General features: G+C 34.0%; 1 protein-coding gene across 12 annotated transcripts in view; it reads left to right on the top strand.

Moving 5' to 3' along the window:
• Positions 1 to 1,861: 1,861 nt before the first annotated feature.
• ECT2 (epithelial cell transforming 2) overlaps positions 1,862 to 24,243 on the top strand; it is a gene marked incomplete at both ends in the record, with an annotated part of 66,577 nt that continues 44,195 nt past the window's right edge. For 2 of the 12 annotated variants that reach the window (XM_084231822.1, XM_084231817.1), the window contains 13 exons: positions 1,862 to 1,991; positions 3,464 to 3,543; positions 3,639 to 3,731; positions 5,279 to 5,461; positions 6,938 to 7,027; positions 8,231 to 8,338; positions 9,661 to 9,734; positions 10,381 to 10,511; positions 10,680 to 10,795; positions 10,891 to 10,953; positions 12,256 to 12,478; positions 16,644 to 16,780; positions 21,182 to 21,301. In XM_084231822.1, the coding sequence (XP_084087948.1) occupies positions 1,862 to 1,991; positions 3,464 to 3,543; positions 3,639 to 3,731; positions 5,279 to 5,461; positions 6,938 to 7,027; positions 8,231 to 8,338; positions 9,661 to 9,734; positions 10,381 to 10,511; positions 10,680 to 10,795; positions 10,891 to 10,953; positions 12,256 to 12,478; positions 16,644 to 16,780; positions 21,182 to 21,301 (1,548 nt within the window). The remainder of the gene's footprint in view (positions 1,992 to 3,463; positions 3,544 to 3,638; positions 3,732 to 5,278; positions 5,462 to 6,937; positions 7,028 to 8,230; positions 8,339 to 9,660; positions 9,735 to 10,380; positions 10,512 to 10,679; positions 10,796 to 10,890; positions 10,954 to 12,255; positions 12,479 to 16,643; positions 16,781 to 21,181; positions 21,302 to 24,243) is intronic. The other 10 variants (XM_084231818.1, XM_084231823.1, XM_084231821.1 and 7 more) reach the window with 9 other exon arrangements.

Genomic DNA, 24,243 nt, shown 5'->3' with positions numbered 1-24,243 from the left:
ACTTATCACCGTCCAGAATTGATGCTAATGATACCTCACTGTTTCTCTGCAGTTATTTAAACTATTATCTTTCTAAGATTCTGGTGGGAGATATTTACATATTTCATTAATCTGAAAAAGTAGGAAAGGGTAAAGTAGATCAAACAAGTACCTTCAGATGAAGGTGGGCCTCCTCTTTTTTTTTTTTTTAATAGAGGCATGCTTTATTTGTTTGTTTGTTTGTTTTGTTTAATGCACTGGGTACAGTCAGAAGCGCAGGAGGGTGAGAGAATTCACCAGAGCCAGAGCAGGCAGAAGGACCGAGGTACACTGCTGAGGGGAGCAGCGGGCGGCAAGAGGGGTCTGTGCGCCATATGGGCCCCTCCGGTGGCCGGGGAGCAGCCGGGATCGAACCTGCGCTGCAGAGGCAGGCCGCGGGCAGCTTTGCAACCCAGCGCTCAACTGCTGCGCCACCAGGGAGGGGCCTCCTCTTTATTTGTTCAGGAGTCTGGTAATTTGAGATAATAAACTGAGGTTAAAAACCCCAATGTGAATTAATGAAAATCTGTCAGCTTTTTTTTTTAATTCTCTACTTGCTTAACTTTTCAACTCCTTCATGTTGGAAATCTTAAAAAAAAAAACAAAAAATGCAATTTTTTTTTAAGATTTATTTATTTATACAAGAACCAGGGTACAGGCCAGATGCGCAGGAGGTTGAAAGGATTCACCAGAGACAGAGCGGGGAACAGAACAGGCAGACTGACAAAATACACAGCTGAGGGGAGCAGCAGGTGTGACAGGAGAGGTCTGCTGCTCCATGTGCAATTCTCGCTGCAGACAGCTTTACAGTGCGGCACTCAACCGCCTGTGCCACCAGGGAGGCCCAACGAATGCAATTCTTTACTGGTCCTGAGTCACATTGGCACTAACCCTTGCATAATTGTCTTATAATTGTGTTGTTAAAGCTTCTAGAGGAGAGACATTTATAAAATAATATGAAAGTACAAGAAAGGGAGCAGTTCATTTGTTATGAGAGATAGAGGATGAGACAAGAATGGTGAATTTGGGATTGAGACATACTGGGTGGAGAATTGAGTGCTATTTACTCTAAGTTGGTGTGGAATAAATTGTAATTTGTGTTTGAAAAATGCTGAGAAATAATCATGGCTGGAGTCCACATACAATATACGTGGGCTAAGAGAATAATAGATGATGAGATTGAATAGGTAGATTAAAACCAAATTGTAAACTGGATGGTGAGTTAAGACTTGATCATGTATAAGGAGGAGTGTTCATAGAAGTTCTTAGTAGGAAAGTGATGTGGTCATATTTGTTTTTTGGATCATACTCCTGCAAAACTATGTGAAGAAACTGACATTAGAGATACTTGTTTGAAGCTGTTCAAATGACCAGGTGGCCATTGTTATATTGGGATTTTAAAAGGGCCAGGTTCCAGAGATACTTGAGATGGGATTGATAGGAATTTGGGGGAGGAGTGAATGAGGTAAAGAGTAAGTATGAATCCAGTTTTTAACTGGGATCATTTGGATGATGATGTGGTGGTATAAGAGAATGTAGAAAGACAAATAGGTTGGCTGAGGGAAGGTTGTAGAGGAGGGAGGTAGAATAACACATATCCTTTGGAATGTTTATTATTTGTCAGGTAATGTTATCAGTACTTTTAATACATTGCTATTTTTATTATATTCCTGTGAATCAAGTTGAGTGATTTTCTTTGGTTCATTAAGAAAAATAGGTGGCAATACTTTTCATAAATTTTAGCTGTAAAAACCTTTAATGCTTGTTTTTACTCAATAATCATATTTGTTTCATGTATTTTTGTTCAATTTTTTTTTTCAGTTGACATAGACAAGTATAAACAATGGCTGACAATAGTGTATTAGCATCCACTACTGAGAGGACAAGCTTGGCTGACTCCTCCATTTTTGATTCGAAAGTTATTGAAAATTCTAAGGAAGACTTATTTATTGCATCTACTCCATATGTTGAAGGTAATTTTGTTATCTGCTTTAAACCATAACGATTATCTTTTTCCCAATTTTATTGAGATATAATTGACATAGCTCTTATATACATAGCTATACATGCATACAGCATACATAGCTCTTGTATAAGTTTAAGGTGGTACAGCTCAATAATTTGATTTACATAATATTGTGGAATGTCAACTTGTTATAGGGCAACCCCGATATAAAATGGGTTGCCTGACTGTGGGTCCTCACCCACATGTTTAAAGGGGACTTAAACAGCAGGAACACATAAAAGGTTAACCAAAGGTTTATTTACAAGGGAAGGGGAAATGAACAACTCAGGGAGAAAAAGAGGGAGATAAATTCTTAAATGCATCTGACCTGTTCCGCTGACCTGGAATCCCAAATGACCTGCCAAGACCAAGCCTGCCTGGCTAAGAGCACAAGCCAAGAGAGAGCGAAACCCCTTCACATGGCTGGTTATAAACACAAGCCAGAAAAAATGGCTGCTTAACTCCGCCCTTAGGTCCTCGCAACCTCCCTTTGGGGGTCATGGGATTTGTAGTTCCCAGTGTCTTGATGGAGTGGGGGTGGCATCCACAAAGCCTGTATGGAGTTTGTGCAGGACATCCTTTCCCCCTAACAAACTCACTGAATAGAGTGCAACTATTCACTAAATATTGGTTGACAGAATCCCTTTGTACTATGTAGATTTTTTGGTAAGCTTTCTTATTTATGCATACAAGAGCTGGGGTATAGTCCAAAGGTATGGGGTATGGGGTGGGGGGTTGTGAGAGGATTCACCAGAGACAGAGTGGGGAGCAGAACAGGTGGATCAACTGAAATACACTGCTGACGGAGCAGCAGGTGAGACAGGAGAGGTCTGCTGTGCCATGTGGATTAGCTCTCTGGCCAGGGATGGAACTTGTGCTGCAGTGGTTGTGGATAGTTTCATAGTGCTGAGACTTAACCCTGCACCACCAGGGAGACCCACTATGTAGATTTAGTGCTGAGACTCAATCCCTTGCGCCACTATGGAGGCCTATTGTAGATTTTTGATTACTGCTTGGATTAATGTTTCCTCACTTTGAAGAGGAAGTCATCTTTTTTTTATGTATAAGGGCAGTCTAACCTACAATATTATTAGGTAGAATTTGGTCACTTCTGGCTGAGTAGGTGAAGAACCACTCTTTCCCTTACCATTTTGTAGAATGTATCTTTCTTATGTATACACTGTTGAAGAGATGATGGGAAATGCTTTCTTTTGTTAAGAGGGTGCTAACATTTGTATGCACTGCTATAATATATTTTCTCTTTCACTAAAGTGTTGTATGGCCATTTAAAAAATGTAAGCTGGGAATTAAATCATTTGTAGTTTTAGAGTCTGTTATGATCACCTCAAAGATGGAAAATTTGCCAGATCTAGCAGTAGGAACTATGCTTTTGGTGTTAGTGCCTGATAAACACATTTAAATGTTTTTCATTTTTAATAGAAGAAATGCCTCAGATTGAAACAAGAATGATATTGGTTCAAGAAGCTGGAAAACAAGAAGAACTTATAAAAGCTTTAGAGGTACGTAGTTTCAATTTTTAGGCTATTTTTCTTCCATCAGTGTGTAAATAATTTTATAGTTTTCTTAATCTTACACTTAAGTCTCTTTTTCACAGACTATTAAAATAATGGAAGTCCCTGTTATAAAGTTAAAAGAAAGTTGTCCTGGAAAATCGGATGAAAAATTTATAAAAAGTGTTGTTAATATGGTAGGTCAATCACTTCATTGCATGTAGCATGCTGCACTTCCCTTGATTATATTCTTATTTTCCACTTACGGTGATTGGACCTAAATTGGGCACAAGGTACATTTTGTTTATTCTAGAGCTAAATGAGTAAAAACTATTATTTTTAAAATTTGGGCATTTCTGAAATCCCAAACTATATCATATATTTTTTAAAAAATGAAATCCTCATGAAGTAATTTATCACTATTAAATTAAATGACATACATTAACAAAAATTTGATTCTTTAATTCCTTGGCTGCTTCTTTCTCATTACTTTTACTTTAAATCCTTTATTTCCAAAATTATAAATTATAATAATTGATAGACACCAGGGAATTAAGTTCAGCATGTGAAATATGTATATTTCTCTATATTAGGTTTATTAATTGGCAATGAGTGCCATAACAAATATCACACACTGGGTCGCTTTTAAACAACAGAAATGTGCTCACTTATAGTTCTGGAGGCTAGAAGTCCAAGATTCAGATTCAGGTATTTGGCAGGTTTGATTTCTCTTGAGGCCTCTCATCTTGACTTGCAGATGGCCTCCACTTTCTTGCTGTGCCTTCACATGAACTTTCTTCCGTGTGTTTACATGCCTGTAGCTCTTATGTGTACAACATAATCCTTTTATAGAGACACACTACAGATTAGATTTAGGCCTAGCCATGTAACCATTTAATCTTAGCTATCTTTTAAATGACCTTATCTCCAAATATTCACAGTCTGAGCTACAGGGCAGTAGGGCATCAATGTGAGTTTAGGGTTACATAAATCAGCTCATCGCATCAACCTAGCAAATAAAGCCCAAATAATTTATTAACTCATTCAGAATTTTCTTTTAAATGGTTTTCTTTTTACACGTACAGTCATATAGGTACTGAAATATTTCCATTCTTTTTTTGTAGATGTACAGTATAAAAGTTAAACAGTAACTTTCCTTTTTATCTCTTATATTTGCTGTGCTATAACTGTCTATATATTTCACATCTTTCTCTTAGTTCTCTCAAATATGTTGAAATGATTAAGTTAATCTGTATACTTTTTGTAAATATTAAGTGACATAGTAGCTTTTCTATTTTTCTGAAAACAATTCTTGTACGAAGACCTGTGTGAATGGCATCATTTCTTAGAATAAAAATTAATAATTTTTATTAATTAGTAGGATAATTAGTATTTAGTAATTATCCTTCTCATGTTGTACTATCCCTGTGTATCCTTAAAAAAACTCATATATATATATATATATATTAGATTTATAATGATTCTTAATCATGTCAGAAGCTTATGCCTTTATAATATTACTCTTCAAAATTTAAGGTCTTAGTATAGAGATGCTTGTATCTATAATATATGTGAGAACTATGACTTCACTACTAAATGCAGTTCTGATTATTATATGATTTAAAACTTAAATTTCTACTAATATAAAATGTTGAATTGATTTTATGTCTTATTTAGAATTATGAATTGATTTTATAATTTATAAACAATTTTTATTTCTAATAACTACATAAAACAAATCAAGGAAATTAAAGTGTCCTTTGTAAAGATGGAATCAGTGGAAGAATTTGAAAGTTTGGATTCTCCAGAATTTGAAAATGTATTCATAGTCATGGACTTCCAGGACTCTGCCTTCAATGACTTATACAAAACTGACTGCAGAGTTATTGGGCCACCAGTTGTATTAAACTGTGCACGAAAAGGAGCGGTAAGAAAGAATATGTACTTATTTTGACTTAAAGTTTAAATTTTTATTACTGAATTTTTTGAAAATTCATGAGCATTAGAGTTGAGAGTATGAAAGCCCATTAGAGTTGAGAGTATGAAATTTTTAGAATAGAAGTAGTGGCTACTTTAAAATAGTCCTTTAATTGTTTCTACAATAATTTTCTTTTTTTTTTTTTAAGAGGCACGTATTTTATTCATTTATTTATTTGTTTGTTTGTTTGTTTTTGTTTATACATGCACTGGGTACAGTCAGAAGCGCAGGAGGGTGAGAGAATTCACCAGAGCCAGAGCGGGGAGCAGAGCAGGCAGACTGACGAAGTACACTGCTGAGGGGAGCAGCGGGCGGCAGGAGAGGTCTGCGTGCCATGTGGGACCCTCCTCCGGTGGCCAGGGAGCAGCTGGGGATCGAACCGGCGCCGCAGAGGCTGTGGGCAGCTTCGCAACCCAGCGCTCAACCGCTGCGCCACCGGGGAGGCCCTCTACAATAATTTTCATTAGTGAAAAATCTAAGACCTTATAAAGTAGAACAACTATACATACATGAGTATGTATGTCTTGAGAAGAAATAATTTGCTTAAACTTAGGTTCAAGAATCATATACTTGTACATAGACATATTTTCCACCACACAAAACATACCACATTTTGATTTTTATCAATTACTGAATGATTTAAAATTAGGGAAGTTATTTTAGCTTTTTGTGTTTGAACAGAATTTTGATATAAGAACTGTAGCAGAGTTAGTCTCTATCCTTTGCTTTTATTCATACATTTTGCCATTTTTAAACTTGGCACTTGCCTTATTAACTTAAAATTGTTTAGGTCATTGTGCTTTTGTCATTATAGATCTAGTAATAAGCACATGACGGTCTTTAATTCTCTGTTTTAACTCAAGTTTTGGTTTCAAAAATCAAGTGTGTGTGGGTATGTAAGTGTAAGCTTTGTAATTTTGCATTTGTAAACATACATAAGCATATAAGTAATACCTTTGACTAAATTATTTACTATCTCTACTTTTTTTTAGCTATGCTAGAATTATATTTGGTTCAAGTGCACATATTAATAACCTAATATTTATTTTAAAGTATCTTTGATGTCTTTACAGTTTAATTTGACACATTTACAATTGTGTATGGATTCTGAAATCTTTGTTTATAGACAGTATTTCATATATGTCAAAGTAAATTTTGGATTTAAAGATTTGCATATAAATGTTTAATTCACTAGTTGTAAAGTGTTTAGATTATGCATATCAAGTATGATTCAGAAATCCTGGGACATATTTTTATTGCAAAGTTTGCAATTTTTTTTACTGTATCTTGTCACATATTGAAAAACCCAAGTAAATCTTTGGATTGGCTAAATTGATTGGCGAGAAGGAGAAATATGTTTAGCTTAGTGGTGTTATTTAATTTTATAAAGAAAACTCACAGATTTAAATTTATTGCATTCTTCAGCCTTTGCCATTTTCATGTCGCCCACTGTATTGTACAAGTATGATGAATCTAGTATTGTGCTTTACTGGATTCAGGAAGAAAGAAGAACTAGTAAGTATTTTTTTTTATTGTTTTATTTATTTATGCATATAAGAACTGAGGTGTAGGCGGGGGGGGGGGGTGAGAGGATTCACCAGAGACAGAGTGGGGAGCAGAACAGGCGGAGCTTCTGAAATACATTGCTGATAGGAGCAGCAAGCAAGATAGGAGAGGTCTGCTGTGCCATGTGGGTTAACTCCCTGGATGGGAATCGTATTCATTCTGCAGTGGCTGGCAATAGCTTGGTAGTGCTAAGATTTTAATCCCTGCTTTGCCAGGGAGGCCTGAACTAATAAGTATTTTATTTTATTTTTTTTTATTTTTTTATTTTTTATTTATTTTTATACAAGAACTGGGGTACAGGCCAGAGATGCGGGGGGTGAGAGGAGTCACCGGAGACAGAGTGGGGAACAGAACAGGCAGACAGGACGAAGTACACTGCTGAGGGGAGCAGCGGGTGAGACAGGAGAGTTCTGTCCCGCCATGTGGGTTTCTCCCTGGCCGGCTGGGAATCGAACTCATGCTGCAGTGGCTGCGGATTACTTCATAGGTTGCGTCTTAACCCCTGCGCCACCAGGGAGGCCCCTAATAAGTATTTTAAAACATTCTACCCAAAGAAAATTTTTTGCCAGTATAATAAATTTAAATTTTCAGTTTTTTGGGAGTTACATCATGGTTTTATTTTTAAAATACTGAAGGAGAAATTAATGCAAATATATCACATGTTATATTTTCATAACTCTAATTTGTTTAACTGTCTTTCTGTTAAATATATATCAGCCATGCTATTTAAATTTTTTCATTATCCATTGCACTTATTTTTTATGCAAGTCTTTTTCTTAAGTTGTTCTCATTGCTCTAAAGAATTCGTAGAAATCTTTTGATTTGTAAAATTTTCTGTATTGGCGCTAAGAGCTTTAATTTCATGGGAAGACTCTTCGTGTGATGTAACCTTGTGCTAAAAATATGTCATATATTTCAACTTCTGAAAGCCAGTTGTTTAACTTATGTGTGATTATCTTTACCAGCTTATTTCTATGTATAATTTTGCAAATGCCAATAAGGCAAATAAATCCTTAATTATTTGACATAAATTTTATATCTTTATAAAAATTCTTGTATATACCATATAAGTAGTATTCAGTAAATGCTAAATGAATTGTAAACACAGTTTGAAATGTGTTTAAATGAATGTTGCTTAATTTTTCTTTTGAGGTCAGATTGGTGACATTGGTCCATCACATGGGTGGAGTTATTCGAAAAGACTTTAATTCAAAAGTTACACATTTGGTGGCAAATTGCACACAAGGAGAAAAGTTCAGGGTATGTAAAACGGTATATTTGTGTAGCACTATTTGGGGGTAAATTTTGTGTAGCACTATTTGGGGTAGATTTGATTTTTTTTTTAAAGATTTATTTATGCATGCAATAATGAGGGTACAGGCCAGAGGTGTAAGGGGGTGAGAGGATTCACCAGAGACAGAGTGGGGAACAGAACAGGCAGATTGACTGAAATACACTGCTGAGGGGAGCGGGGAGCAGCGGGTGAGTCCAGAGAAGGTTGCTGCGCCATGTGGGTTACCTCCTGGTCAGGCATCCAACTCATGCTGCAGTGGCTGCAGATAACTTCATAGTCCTGCATCTTAATCCCTTGTGCCACCATGGAAGTCCCTATTTGAGGTAGATTTGAAGTAAATTTTTGTATAACATTATATGATAGATTTAATAATACTCTTTAATTCCATCTATTTTTCCAACAGTTTGTTGAGGATCAGAAGTGCAGTTTGTGCTCTGTATACTTTACTAAGAATTTTAAATTGTAGAAGTGCTGATCCTTTAGGGTTTTAAGGAGGCAATGGAACCTGAGTTAGGTCTGAAAGATGACTAGGATTGAGGAGGTTGGTGAATGGATAACATTTCAGGCAGATGACTAATATTAGCAAAGGTTGCTTAGTACCATTAATAAATGAGGTGGTCAGGAAATGATGAGAACAGGTATTTCACTGTTGTCTAAATGAGTTTTATAAGAACAGAACTGTTTTGTAAAATAGTTCTAAGATTTGTTTAAACTATAAAAAAATAGAAATTATTAATATTAAAATATTAGTTTAAGGTTGACTTTGTCACTTTATTCCCACAATCTCTCAGTATATTTATGTAGGAAATACTAATTGTGGGCAGTGTTGAATTCCTGGGAGGTATACTTCCCAATTCATATCTAGGTTTTTAATTATTTAATCAGACAATTTATTTTGTAGTACAGTTGTGAGGGTCAGTATTTTGTTTTTATTAATTTATTTTTAATTGAGATAATAATTGGATACCACCACCACATCCCCTCTAGTCCACCACCATACTCCATTGTAATTCTTGGAAGTAAACATGAAGGACAGAGGAAGAAATAAAACAAAGACTAATTTAATCAATTTTAGAATATGTTTATTTGGAATAAAATAAGTGGTTTGGATGTCATGGTTTAAATAATTTTAATTGAAGCATGATTGAAACTTTTTTGTTAATTTTTCTTTATTTTATTACAAAGCAGATGAGTAATATAAAACTGCAAAAAAGGCATATGATTGCTTAAAACTTGGATGAATGCAGTTATTTAAGGTGAAAATTTATCCTGATGTTTTTAATTTTAGATTGCTGTCAGCCTGGGTACTCCAGTTATGAAGCCGGAGTGGATTTATAAAGCTTGGGAAAGGCGGGATGAACAGTAAGTGTTTAGTAATTCAGTAGTTCATTATGTGAATTAAACATATGTTATAAAGATCAATACATACAACAGAAACCCTAAAATTTTAGGTAGTATAGGAAAAATGAATTGAGTTTTTGAGTAGTTTAGAGAATAAAGTTTAGGTGGAGCAAAGCTATAAAAAGTAGTGAAAAATGTCTGTGGTATCTTTGAACTTTGCCTAGTGGAATTTCAATTATCATAAACATTCTACAGTTATTAATAGCTTAATGCATTTGGACATTTGTTTTCTTTTTGTTTGGTTCCATTTTTAGTAGTTATTGTATTTGTTAAACTTTCCAACTTCATAATTCCTTCTTCTTGTACTGCATTATTATGTAGGATTTCATGCAACTATGTAATTCCTGGAATACATATAAAATTTCAGATACAGAGTAGGGATTTGAATCTTGGATCAGTTTGTCAGAGGTATTCAATTCTGACAGAAAATTTGTCTGAATTTACTTTGGGATGACTGAGGGGGCAGCAATTTTTATTTTTAAATTGAAGTTTTTATGAACCTTTCAAGACTTAAGTGTAAATGATTTTCAATAAATGGATTATGTTAACACCTTGAGAATGGGTTTATAAATTGGTATAACTTATAAAGAGTGTATTTTGCTTTTAGGGATTTCTATGCAGCAGCTGATGATTTTAGAAATGAATTTAAAGTTCCTCCATTTCAAGGTTGCACGTTAAGTTTCCTGGGATTTTCAGATGAAGAGAAAGCCAACATGGAAGAAATGACTGAAATGCAAGGTATAATTTAGCATAATTCAAATGTAATACATATCTTATTTTCAGCTCCTACTTAATTAGCTCATGGTGCATAAGTCTTTTAAAAAATTTGGGTTTGGAAATGAGTAGACTATTAATTTTGTCTGCATTAATAAATGCTTATTTACACCTGTATGCATTCTTCTTTAGGAGGTAGTTATTTGCCAGTTGGAGATGAAAGATGTACTCACCTTATAGTTGAAGAGAATATAGTAAAAGAGGTTCCATTTGAACCTTCAAAGAAACTTTATGTTGTCAAGCAAGAGGCAAGTAATTCCAGAAAAGAGCTGTTTTAATAAATATTACTAATATCTTTTCTGATAAGGTAACTCTTAATTGAAATGTTCTTTCTCTCATCTAGTGGTTCTGGGGAAGCATTCAGATGGATGCCCGAGCTGGGGAGACTATGTATTTGTATGAAAAGGTATGCTGCTTTGCCCTTTGGGCATTTGTTCTGTGAACTTGACTGGGTAAAGATAACTCTTTTCTATCCAAAATAAGCATGGTATAATTTTTAGTCATTATCTTTTATGTCATGTTTGGGAGTTTTGGAACAATTAATCACTTGATAATAATATCCTTAGTCTATGTAGATTTAAATAAAAGTATTCAATTAATGGATATTATGTTAATCTAATAAGTGTCTTCTGTGCTAATTTGTGGTATAATCATTTTTAATAACATCCTTAACTTCAGAATCTTAGAACCTTAAGGGAAAGAGATGCACAGTGCAGAATGTTATGTGCTATAATCGCGTAATGTATGTTGACTCAGGTGGGATTGAAAAGCCTAACTATGAGCATAAGAGTAATGTTGAACCAACTTTCTAGGTTAACCTGGTAAGGACATTAAAGGTAAGTGGGGGAGAGGGTATCAGAGTATGAAGGTACATTAAAGTAGCAAATAGCTTAGTATGGCTTTAGCAAGAGTGGAAAGGCAGCCAACATATAAACCATATTAGGTAGGCAGAATCATGAATTATTTTTAATATGTTAAAAAGTTTGGATTTTATCCTAGAAGTATTGGAAGCTATTGAAGAATATTAAGGGCAGAGATGTCATTTAAAAAATGACTTCAATGGTAGAACACACGCAAGGAAAATCCAGCTTTTATGCTGGATCTTGGTGAAAAGCAGTATCATTCACCAAAATGTGACATAAAGGTAATCGAGGCAGCTGTAAAGGTAGATTTACTTGAGTTTGGGATTTAATAATTTTGAATGGAATATTGATGAGGTGTGAATTTATTGTGCTTCAGCAAAATCTGTGGGAGCTGTCTTCACACACTCCTGTTCTCTTTGTAAGGTTCTTAACATAAATTTTAAAATCAAGTGTTACTTGACAAATACTGGGGAGCGCTATGTCCAGGTACTGTGCTAACTGCAAAGGATACAGTGAACAAAATATGAATGGTCCCTGCCCTCCTGGAGTTTTTGGTCTAATAGAGAAGTAAACACTAAAGAAACTTATAGACAAATGTCTAATGGGGATTGTGCTATGAATAAAAAAGACAGGGTTTAGGGGTTATACAATTGCTGTAGCCCCTTGATTATTAATTTTTTGAAGCTTCTGAATTACCTGCAAGAGTGTATAGTTGTAAAATTATTGTACAAAATCCAGATTTTGTTAGACTTGTAAATATATTCTATTTTCCCCTGTATAAGAAAATAAAATTAAATTTGTAAGTAAATGGAAATGGAAATAAAATTTTTGTCTTTTGATTGCAGACTAATACCCCTGAACTCAAGAAATCAGTGTCACTGCTTTCTTTAAGTACCCCAAACAGCAACCGCAAAAAACGTCGTTTAAAGGATACTCTTGCTCAACTTTCAAGAGAGACAGACTTATCACCTTTTCCTCCCCGTAAGCGCCCGTCAGCTGAACATTCCCTTTCTATAGGGTCACTCCTAGATATCTCCAACACAACAGAGTCGAGCATTAACTATGGAGGTAATTCAATTTCTAAAAAAATTGATCTTTAAAATTTGGTTAAATGATTATTAGAATGTAGATATAAAATCCCTTTAGAGTGAATATGAGAGATTCAATCTATAATTAACATTGTTCTAGTCAAAGAGAAATGACACATGACAATGCTTTCATTTAATGATTGCTTGCCATAAACTAAGTCTTCATGTATATTGTGTATTTTTAAGAGAAGTTTCATTACCCTGATTTTAGATGAATAAACTTGGGGTTAGAGAAGTAACTTGTCTAGGACCAAACACCTGTTAAACTAGAAATTTCTATTGCTTCTTAACATGGCAACTAAACAAAATCACACATGTTACATGAAAGTAGGTATAATGAAATCAGATAAAGGTAAGTTCACTCTCTTAACTAATGGAGAAAGGCTCCCACAGTTCTGTCTTGATCATTAATTTTCCTGTTTTCATTTTACTGTATACACAAATATGTTGTATTTTGTAGATTTAAGAAACAACCTCCTCCTGACCCCATGACACTCAACCATTCACTAACCTATTTTTTCCCCTTTCAAATGAGTATTATTCAAAAAATTACCTTGATTCCATCTTTGCTTTTCAGTGTCTTCAGCACATTGCAATTGAATTTTAGTCCCTACTACATGAAATTGTTTTTTATGGGAGATCGATTATTTTTATGTCATCAACAGCATTCAGTGCATGAACAACTATATTTTCTTAGACACACTTTTTTCTCTTGTACATCATTTATCTCTCTTCTCGCCTAACTTCCAACTCTAAATATTGAATGTTGTTCCTGTGTTGTTGTTGTTTTCTCTAAATGATCTCATTTAATTTTGTGACTTTTAAAAATCACTAATATGCTGATAACTTACAAAATTTTACTCTTCCTTGTTCAGCTGCCTGCTTGATACTTCCTTGTTCATGTCTAACATCTTAAACTTGCTATCAAGTTAGAACTCTTTATTCTCTGTACCACTTTGATTTCTATTCCTTTGCCACTCTTAGTTGTTTCTATAAAAAGGATTTCAAAAAACTGCAGTGGCCTCCTAAATAGTCTCTACTTCCATTTTTGCCTTTCTATGTAAAGCAGTTAGAGATGTCTCTAAAATATGTAGTAGATTAGATGGTGGTAGTCTGCTGCTGAAGTCATTCAAGTGGATTTGAGAATAGGAACAAGAAAACAAAACAGTAAACAAATTAAGTTTTTAGGGAAAATAGGTAGTTTGCTTATATATGGAGGAAGAGTAGTTAAATTGGAAATGTTAATTGGAGCTTTAAATATTAGAGGGCTTTGAAATCAGTCTGTATGCTTGAACTCTATAGTATTGTCATCAGCAAGGAACTTTAGAAATTCTTGAGCAACAGAATAATTGATTTGGTAATTTGTACTGGATTATTCTGAAGAATGATTAGAAAAAAGGCATTTTGGAGATAGAAAGACCCTAGAGTGGCTTTAGTTGCAAGTTAATAAGGCCCTGAGCCATAGATGGGGATGGTGATGGAAAGAGGAATTTTGATAGAATGGGATCATAAGAAGGGCTTATAAGAGGAAATAACAGTGAAATATTAAATGGAAGTCATGTTTACCTTTGCAAAAATAGAAAATTTATATTTTAGAAGAGGATGGTACAATTTTAGAGAAAATCCAGGTTGAGTTGAGGCAGACATACTCAGTGGCATTTGGAAAAGTTGAACAATGTACTTGAGTAGAGATTAGATGTGTAGATATGAGAATTTATTGGTTCTGAAACGATGATTGTGGGCGTGGTATGATAAGAGTTAATCATAAAGGACTGAATCTTGAATATGCAGTTTAGGGGACAGGAAAAGAAAACGAGCCACAAAAGAACAAACATGACAACTAAACTAATATTTTAGAACTGTATTTAATAGACTCCCAGTCTGTGGTAGGAAATAATTAGATCTGTTTGTGTCAACCTGAAGTACCCTGTATGTGGTGAGAGTAGTTTGATATATGACTAGTGGGAAATTATTTGAAGTCTGTTGTCTTTAAAAAGTTTCCAAAAACTCCATAAAATAAAACTGTATTAATGTTTAAAAGTATTTATCACTGAGTAAAATTGATATGCTGGGACTCTTATCATTTTTTCATGTCGTTCTATTGTGTCATACATTCTTTTTGTATTTCAAAAGTTGCTATTAGGCGAGTCTGTATAATATTGAAGCAGTCTATATGATAATTGTATTTTAAACTTTTATAAATTTAAACTTTTCCTGATTTTTCTCAAAATACTAGTATATCTTTCACTTTGGGTTGGATTGGATGTTTTATGTTAAGATACTTTGAACTAACAAAGAATTTGCGTTTGATACTGGGGTTTTTAAAGGGGAGTTTTGTAAATGTATATACACACATAATGTACATATATGAAAAATTTTTCCATTCTAATTGTGTAATCATAACAACCTTTCCCTCCTTTTCTAATGGCTATTTTTTGTGTTTCTTTCCACTTTATTATTTAAGCTTTTTACTTTTAAATAATTTTTGATATAAAGGTAAAAATAGCACAAAGATTCTTGTACTCTCATTTTCTAAGTGGCAGTATCCTGCCATCTTCGCTTTAGCATTTATTCATTCCTGCATTCATTTACTCTTTCCTATACATGTGTACTTTTTTTGCATCTGTGTTATTTCAAAGGAATTTGCAGATAGGATGTACTTTTGCCTCTGAACACCTAAATGTGTATTTCCCAAAATGTAGGGATATTTCTTATGTAACTATAGTACAAATATTGTAATCAGGAAATTAACATTAATAGTATGTGTACTTTATAAACCTTCAATTTTTTTTTAATTTTTTTAAATTTTTTTACATCATTGTTCATTTTTAAACAATATTTGCTTCCCTCCACCCCCTCAGGTGTAGTCCCCATAGAATTTCCTTCACCGGTGCACCTAACCTCAGTCCCCTGTGTTACTCCTTCCCTCCAATCCTTCTGCCTCCTCCTCCCCTGCAGTATGTCTCTGGTTTGTAATTGTCTGTTTTTGCTTTGTTGTATTGTGTACTGTTATTATATTTTTACACTGATGTTATTAGGTTCCCCTATATTCCTGCTATAAGTGAAACCATCCCATATTTTTCTTTTTCCTTCTGGCTTATTTCACTGAGCATAATTCCTTCTAGCTCCATCCATGTTGCTGTGAATGGCATGATTTTATCTTTTTTTTTTTTTGATTGTTGAATAATATTCCATTGTGTATATATACCACATTTTCTTGATCCAGTCATCTATTTTTAGGCATTTGGGTTGTTTCCAGGTTTTACCTATTGTAAATAGTGCTGCAACAAACAAAGGGGTACAGGTGGTCTTTTGAATTGATGTTTTTGTGTCCTTTGGGTAGATCCCTAGTAGTGGAATTGCCGGGTCGTGTGGTAGCTCCATTTTTAGTATACTGAGGAACCTCCAGACAGCTTTCCATAGTGGTTGGACCAATTTGCACTCCCACCAGCAATGTAGGAGAGTTCCTTTTTCACCAAATCCTTGCCAACACTTGTTGTTGCTTGTTTTTTTGATGTGTCATTCTTACTGGTGTAAGGTGGTATCTCAGTGTGGTTTTGATTTGCATTTCCCTGATAATAAGGGATGTTGAACATTTTTTCATATGCCTGTTGGCCATTTGCGTTTCCTCTTTGGAGAAGTATCTTTTAAGTTCTTCTGCCCATTTCTTGACTGGATTGTTTATTTTGTTTTTGTTGAGTTGTGTGAGGTCTGTGTATATACCTTCAGATTTTACCAAATGACCTACTAATGTCCTAATGTTCTTCTTAGCAAAAGGTAAATTTTTTTTTTTTTTTTGGATCACATATTGTTATATTATCCCTCACAGTTTCTTCTTATCTGGTTATGTTACATATTGCTAACCTCTCCTAATCTGGAACAGTTTCCTTTCTTTTTAATGACCTTGACATTTTTGAAGAGTACAGACTAATGAGTAGAATGTTAATTTGGAGTCATTGGTATTTTTGACTTTTTTTTTTTTTTTTTTTTTGGCTTTATCCAGTGAGGAAATTTTACTTTAATAAAAATCTCTGTGTTGGCATAGTTGTAAAAGTAGGTATTCTGCCCCCTGTATTAGATCTGTGACATGTTTGCTACATATATCTGGCTTCCTGCTTAAATCTTTCCTTCTTTTTACCTTTTAGAAACACCAAAGTCTTGTTCTAAGTCTTCTAAAAATTCCACTCCAGTTCCTTCAAAGCAGTCAGCTAGGTGGCAAGTTGCAAAAGAACTTTATCAGACTGAAAGTAATTATGTAAATATATTGGCCACAATTATTCAGGTAAGAGTTTGTTGCAAAATGATTTCTGTTTCAGTGTTCCTGAGTAAAAGATCTAAGAGATGTTACTTCTTGCAAGAAAATTATATGAGCAGAGAATGTGTGTGTGTGTTGATTTAAAAATAATTTTTGATTTCAGTAACATTGGTTTACATCATTGCATATGTTTTAAGAGTACAGTTTCATACCTCTTCATATGTATATTGTCACACCACTCCCACCACCAAAGTCCAATAGCTCTCCACCACAGTCTGTTGTACCCATGAGCATCGTGAACATGGGAATTAAAGATGGAAAGGTGTTTAAAAAACAGCTATTAAGGCAATACCAAAATGGTAATTGTTTTTATTTATGCTGAAATGACACTAATTTTTATAGGCTTTAAAGCAAAGAATGCTCAAAAGATGATCTTTTATGAGGACTGAGTTAATTCAGATTATTTTTAGTCAAGATACTCCTTTCTCATATTTACATTGGGAAATGGTAAATAACTTTCTGAAGGTGTATGTTCTAGAGCCATTGTTTTATTTGGTATCATACATATATAAAAAAGAAATAGCAGTGAAGCATAACAGTATGTATATCAGTAAATTTTTTCAGTAATCCTTTGGTGTACAGATTTTCTTAAGAGTATACAATGGTTTGCTATATAAACTTTATTAACTCACTACTTACACATATTAAAATGTACTATAAAGTTATTTCTGAAGAAAATCAATCCTAGTGAATCCTTGCAGGGTAAGATTGAAGAAGGTCGTACAGAATAAGCTGAATTCAAGAGTCTGAAAGACAGTGAATAATGGGACATTATTTTGATATCTATTGAAAGAAGGAATTCATTTATTTTAAGTAATGGAGATATTCAAGAAAATAAAGTTATCACCAAGCTTTTCTTTGGTTAGAAAAATAAGGGAGTTTCTAATTTAGGTTTAATTTTTGACTGACCTCTGTTTGAATTTTTAATATAGCTCATTAAGGTCCAATTTAATAGCGTTTGGTTGCTTGTACCATTTATGAAATGCATGGATAAGAAATGGAAGACTTATTTCTGGTAGGCATGAACAGATTATTCTTTCAAGTTAATTTTTGTAGCAGTAGTCAAGGTTTTATGAGACTTTGCTATATTTGGCTTTACTCTTTTAATTCAGCTTTCCCATTCCTCAAGGGAAATCATCATAGATGAGGTTCTTGTTGAAACTTTTATATTTACCCAAAATATAGTTGAGTAGCAGGAAATCACTTTAGCATATACTGTTAATGTACTTTGGTAGCATTTATTACCTAGAACTCTGAATCTTTAGAGGTGATGGTAAATGCACTGATGTTTCAGAATTCTAGTTTGCATGTCAATTAAAGTCACTAAGACTTTTTTAAAATCTCTTGCAATTAAACTGTAGGCAAAGTTTCTTTCATACCATTTTGTTTAGTATAAAGGTTTTATTTAAAAGATTGTGGTTTTATTTAATTCACATAAGGTTTTATTTAAAAGATTGTGGTTTAAATTCATAATAGTGTTCTTTTTAAGCTTTGTTTTAAAACTGATATGTTCTTTTACTTACGAAATTTGGTTTAGAATAACTTAATTTTAACCGAGCTCACAAGTTAAGTGAATATCCAGAAGCTTCTTAATTCCATTTAATACTTGCTTTTTAATATAAAGCATTGTGCCAGGTGTTAAGGAGGATTCCTGCTTTAAAGGAGTTTAAACTGGAAGAGGAGATAAAACATACATGCCTAATTATAACACCAAGTGGAAGGCTATGAGCATCATGAGGGAGATTTAGAAAGGTATTTGGAGCTTTGTTAGGTGACAGTTACTATTCTTCCAGCTTAAGAAAGATGGTTGAACATTGGATAAAGCGTAATAAAGAAAAAATTGAAGTGAAATTTAAAATATGGGTATGATTGGTATGGAAAGTATATTTGAGATTATGAAAACAATACAGATAATTGAAGATGTGTGTCATTTAAAATATTGTGAATAGTTCAAAGGGGATTAAAGTGAGGATAGTGTGGATTAAGAGGATCAATGTAGGATGTAGAGTTTGAATACAGAGGTAGTTAAGACTGCCTGTGCCAGATCAGTGAAGGCCTTGGAAAGTATGCTTTGTCATTCATAAGCTGTAGAAGAATTTTTGTTGGGAAGGAGAAGATGATATTATCTGACTTGCATTTGAGAAAGATAACTTCACTTTGAAGGAGGTATTGAAGAGGGGAAATTGTGGGGGCAAGGAGTCAATTTAGGATTTATTTCAGCAGTCTGGGTTATAGAGTTTGAGTACTTGTACCTCTTAGGACAGTGAAATTGAAGAGGATGGATTTGAGAAATGCTGGAAAAATAGAATCCATAGTTTTTGGCTACCTAATTTATAAGGGAGATTAAAGCAAACTCAGTAGAACTGTTAAGAAAGATAGTTCATCATGTCTTAACACTACTGAAAGGTTTCAATGAACCTTGCTGTTTTTTGGTTGTTTTTAACTTTTGTTTAGGATTATTAATTAAATGGTGACTAAATGAAAGGATGTTTATAAATGCTTACAAATATCTTTGTGTATCTATTTGTATTTTTCTCCAATGCCATTCCTTTCCCTTCCCTCAGAGATAATCATCTTGAATTTTGTGCTTATTTTCCTTATAGTGCTATCATGTTTGTGTAGGAAAACACACTATATAAATATAAAACTTTTATTTTTTTTAGTGACTTTTTGTTTTCTTTTGATGTAAGTGTTCTTGAGACAAATGTGTGTCATTTGTAATTCATTTTCCTATATAAATATATGGTTTATTTAACTTATTTCTAGTGGACTTGGAGTTATTTTGTTTTAGTGCTTTCTGGTTTTTCCACTGTTAGTGCTGCTGTGAATATTCCTATTCATGTTTCTCTGAGAACATACTATGGGTAAAAACCTGGAATTTCTTGGTTATAGGTTATATATATTTTTAACTTTACTGGAATCTGGTAGTAGGTTTTACACTCATCTTCTGAGCCCATTGAGGCTTTTTATAATTTAGGCAAATGTCCTTGGGAAAAGTTGGATTCTGTACTAAACTCCATACTTTTATTTAGATTTTGGCTTCTGAGGGCATCTCACTTCTCACTTTTTTGATATATTTAGAAAGGGATTTTCTTGCGTATTTTTAGTTGATTTCAACAGCTGGAGTTCACTGTTACTTAGAGAAATGGAAGTCCGGAATGTGTGTTTTTTTTAAACTTCATACTTTTTAAAAAAATGTTACTTAGAATTTTTTGTTTAGGTCTATGATTCATTTTGAGTTAAATTTTGTATAAATGTTACATTTAGTCTGAGTTTCACTTTTTTTGCCTGGAAGATGGTGTTCTAGTACCACTAGCTGAAAGACTTTCTTATCACTTCCTCTATTTGAATTACTTTTGCCATGTTTGCAAAGATTTGTTTCTAGATTTTGTTTGATTGACCTTGCATGTTTCTCCTTTCATCAGTACCATACAGGCTTGAATACTGCAGCTTTATTATTAGAAGTTTTCTGTATATCCATATAAATTTTTACAATCACATTTTCTTTGTCTTTAAACAATCCTGGAAGTATTGACATTATCCATAGACTGGTTTGAGGGAGAGTTGATCTTATTGTGTTGAGTCTTTCAGTCCATGATCATTTCTTCATTTATTTAGGTCTTCTTTGATTTCTTTCGTTAGAATTTTTTAGTTTTTAATATCATGTACATTTTAAAATTATAATTAAATCAGTTTTTTATTAAAAATGATATTACTTTTATATGTGTGGCTTTCCATTGGAACATTATTGGTATATAGAAAATTGTGTGTATGTGTGCATGCGTGCATGCATGTGCTGACTTTGTGTCTTGTGATCTTGCTAAACTTTGTAGTTGGAGGAATTTTTTTCCATTCATTTTTCTTTTAAATTGATAAAAATATCAACATGGATACAGGCAGGTCTTTTAATGTAAAAACCAGTCTCTTCTCCTAAACCAAGTTTCTTCACTACCATTTCAAAACATTTAGCATTTTTATTAAATGTATGTCTGGAAATAACTTTATTTTCTTCCTTACTAATTTCAATGAAGAAGTAAAAATTAGTTTTTACTAATCATTAGTTTTTACTAATCTTCAATGAAGAAGTAAAAAACAGTTTTATTGAAGAACTGGTGTTGTCACTAGATTCTAACAACATAAAAAAATTAAAAAATGATAACTATTATAATAGTATATATACACAAATGTGTCAATAAATAGAATATAATAGATTTGAATATGTTATGAAAATGTCTAAAATTTGAGGGTTTTTTTTTTAACTAATTTCTTTCTTTTCCACCAATATCTCATCTCCTTTATCATTATCTGTATATAGCTTTTTTGTCTCCTTTCCCCCAGTTTATCTAACTACTCTTTTATTTCTTCTAGTTATTTCAAGTTCCGTTGGAAGAGGAAGGACAACGTGGTGGGCCTATTCTTGCACCAGAAGAGATTAAGACCATTTTTGGGAGTATTCCAGATATCTTTGATGTACACACTAAGATAAAGGTAAATTTATAGATGGTAGATTGGTAGTAATTCTTTTGCATTGTGTATGTTATAACTTTTAAACTACTTCTAATTAGGTAATATGTGTTGTTTTGAAAGATAAAACTTATTACTCCCTCATCTGTTTCTTTGAATCATTTTTTTCCTTTCCTTCCTTGAAAGTGTTTGTTTGCCTATTTTTTTGATTTTGACTGATCCTGAGAATGAGGAGCTAAGGTGTTATAAAGTTGTCTCTGAGGAGATATGTGGTGGCTGCAACTATTTTGTTACTTTCCTACTGTTGTTCTCCTCAGGTTGTAGGTTTTGTTTTGCTTTGGGTTGTTTGAAAAACTGAGATTGAAAGGAGCATAGAGATTATAAGTGCCAAAAGAAGACAGTGCTGTTTTCTTCTTAATGATTTTCTTTTGATGAAGGGTCAGTGATTTCCAGCAGTTTCTAATAGTAAAGTAACTTAGTGGTGGGTTTAGCTGAACTCTTCAATGTAATTTAGCTTCACTGCCTCTTTTTCTTACGTTTTGCTTAGCAAAATTGATCCATTTTCTCTTCAAAGCAATCCATATTAATTTTTATTTCATATTTCAATATAAAGATATGACTTTTTTCAAATAAGACATTAAATTACTTATTACTGCACTTTATAAACAAAAATATAAAGAATCTATAAATTAATAAAAGTGCAGTTCATCAAATGCTTGTAGTTTGTCAAAAGCCTTTATTGTGTTTTAATTATTTCTAATCTAAAGGGATCACTGAAGGAATCTTTTATTTTCTTACAATGTTTAAAAAGCTATAGAATTTCGGGCCTCCCCGGGGGCACAGTGGTTGAGCGCTGGGTTGCGAAGCTGCCCGCAGCCTCTGCGGCGCCGGTTCGATCCCCGGCTGCTCCCTGGCCACCGGAGGAGGGTCCCGCATGGCGCGCAGACCTCTCCTGCCGCCCGCTGCTCCCCTCAGCAGTGTACTTCGGTCCTTCTGCCTGTTCTGCTCCCTGCTCTGGCTCTGGTGAATTCTCTCACCCTCCCGTGCTTCTGACTGTACCCAGTGCATGTATAAACAAACAAACAAACAAACAAACTAAATAAATAAAGCATGCCTCTATTTAAAAAAAAAAAAAAGCTATAGAATTTCAGGCTAGTTTAGATTTATTTCTAGTTAAGGGTCATGAACATTTGAAGAGAAAAATATTCTTGGAATATCTTTTATTTCATAAGTTTCACTGAAAGTCATAAAAGTAGAGTAGGTCATAAAATTTAAGTAGGTTTTGATCTTGGTGTCTAGTCACTAATTTGTGGACCAATTTGAATATGTGTCATTTAGCCAGTCTAGGTATGCAAGTTTCCTTCCTATAGAAAATGTTACACTGAGAATCATAATGTCAGTTCAGAAAAGCTTTTTCTCTGATTCATTCAAACTTTGAAAATGATTGTCACCCTTTAGTTTTCTTACGTGTAACAAATTTTTAAGCTTCTGTAAAGTTCGATTACCGGTATTTCAATTATCATTTGTATTTTAGCTACTTTCATATTTGTCACACTTTAAAAAATTTCAAAGCTTGTCTTCTTTTCTACCATGCAACCCTTTGCGTTGTCAAACATTTGTAAAATTGTGGAAAAAAAAGAAAAAGAGTAGAAAATACCAGTGATCGCATCACCCAAATACTCCTAATGTTTTGTTGTCTTTGTCTTTTTTACACATATGCTTTTTTTTCCTCCCCCTCTCCTTTTAAATGTTAGCCAGTGGGCCTCTGTGGTGGTGCAAGGGATTAAGCTGCAGCATTATGAAGCTATCCGCAGCTACTGCAGCATGAGTTCGATTCCTGGCCAGGGAGCTGACCCACATGGCCTATCAGACCTCTTTTCTCTCGCCTGCTGCTCCCCTCAGCAGTGTATTTCGGTCAGTCCACCTGTCTGCTCCCCACTCTGTCTCTGGTGAATCCTCTCACCCCCTGCCCCTGCACCTCTGGCCTGTACCCCAGTTCTTGTATGCATAAATAAATAATTCTTAAAAAAAAAAAAGTAGCTAGTTATCTGTCAAGTCCTGACATGTATATTGAGCACTACCAAAGAGTTGTTATTTTAGATGTGAAACAGCTAAACTGACCACAAATATTTTTTTTAAAGATGTATTTTTATTTATTTATGCATACAATAACTGGGGTGTAGACCAGAGGTTGGGGGTAGGAGGTTGTGTGTGAGAGGATTCACCAGAGAGAGAGAGGGAAGCAGAGCAGGTGGATGCACTGAAATCCACTGTGGTGGGGAGCAGTGGACAAGATAGGAGAGGTCTGTCTGTGCCATGTGGGTTAGTTTCCTGGCTGGGGATCGAACTCAGGCCTCAGTGACTGGTGATAGCTTGATACCTTGATAGCGCTGAGACTTTAACAAACCCTGTGCCATCAGGGAGGCCAGGGAACAAAAATTTTTCCAAATGTAGCCATCTAATAAATGCAAGAGACAGGATTTTAACCCTTGTTTGTCTAACTTCAAGGTCTGTTTTCTTAAATCCATTGTTAAGTTGTTTCTTCTCTTTTCTTTTGATATGTCAATATATTGGCAGGATATACAACTTTGTATTAGTTTTAAGTATAGAGCATAATGGTTTGAAATATGTATATATTACAAAATAATTATCATATAATTATAAAATTTATAGTCAATAAATGTTGACTATAAATTTAGTCAACATTTATCACCACCTTGTTACAATTCTTTTTCCTTGTGATGAGAACTTTTAACATCTATGTTTTTCTACTGTACAGTACAATTAACTATGATCACAATGCTGTACTTTATACCTCTATGACTTAATTATCTTATAACTGGTGGTTTGTACCTTTTGACTTTCATTTCTTTCTCCTACTGTGACCCTGCCCTCCTTTGGCAACTAACAGTCTGTTCTCTATATTTGAAGTTGATCTTTTATTTGTTTGTCACAGCCCATATTTA

Source organism: Talpa europaea (assembly GCF_964194135.1).
Source record: "Talpa europaea genome assembly, chromosome: 4".
NCBI classification, from domain to species: domain Eukaryota; kingdom Metazoa; phylum Chordata; class Mammalia; order Eulipotyphla; family Talpidae; genus Talpa; species Talpa europaea.
This window is presented reverse-complemented; position numbering and strand designations above follow the sequence as displayed.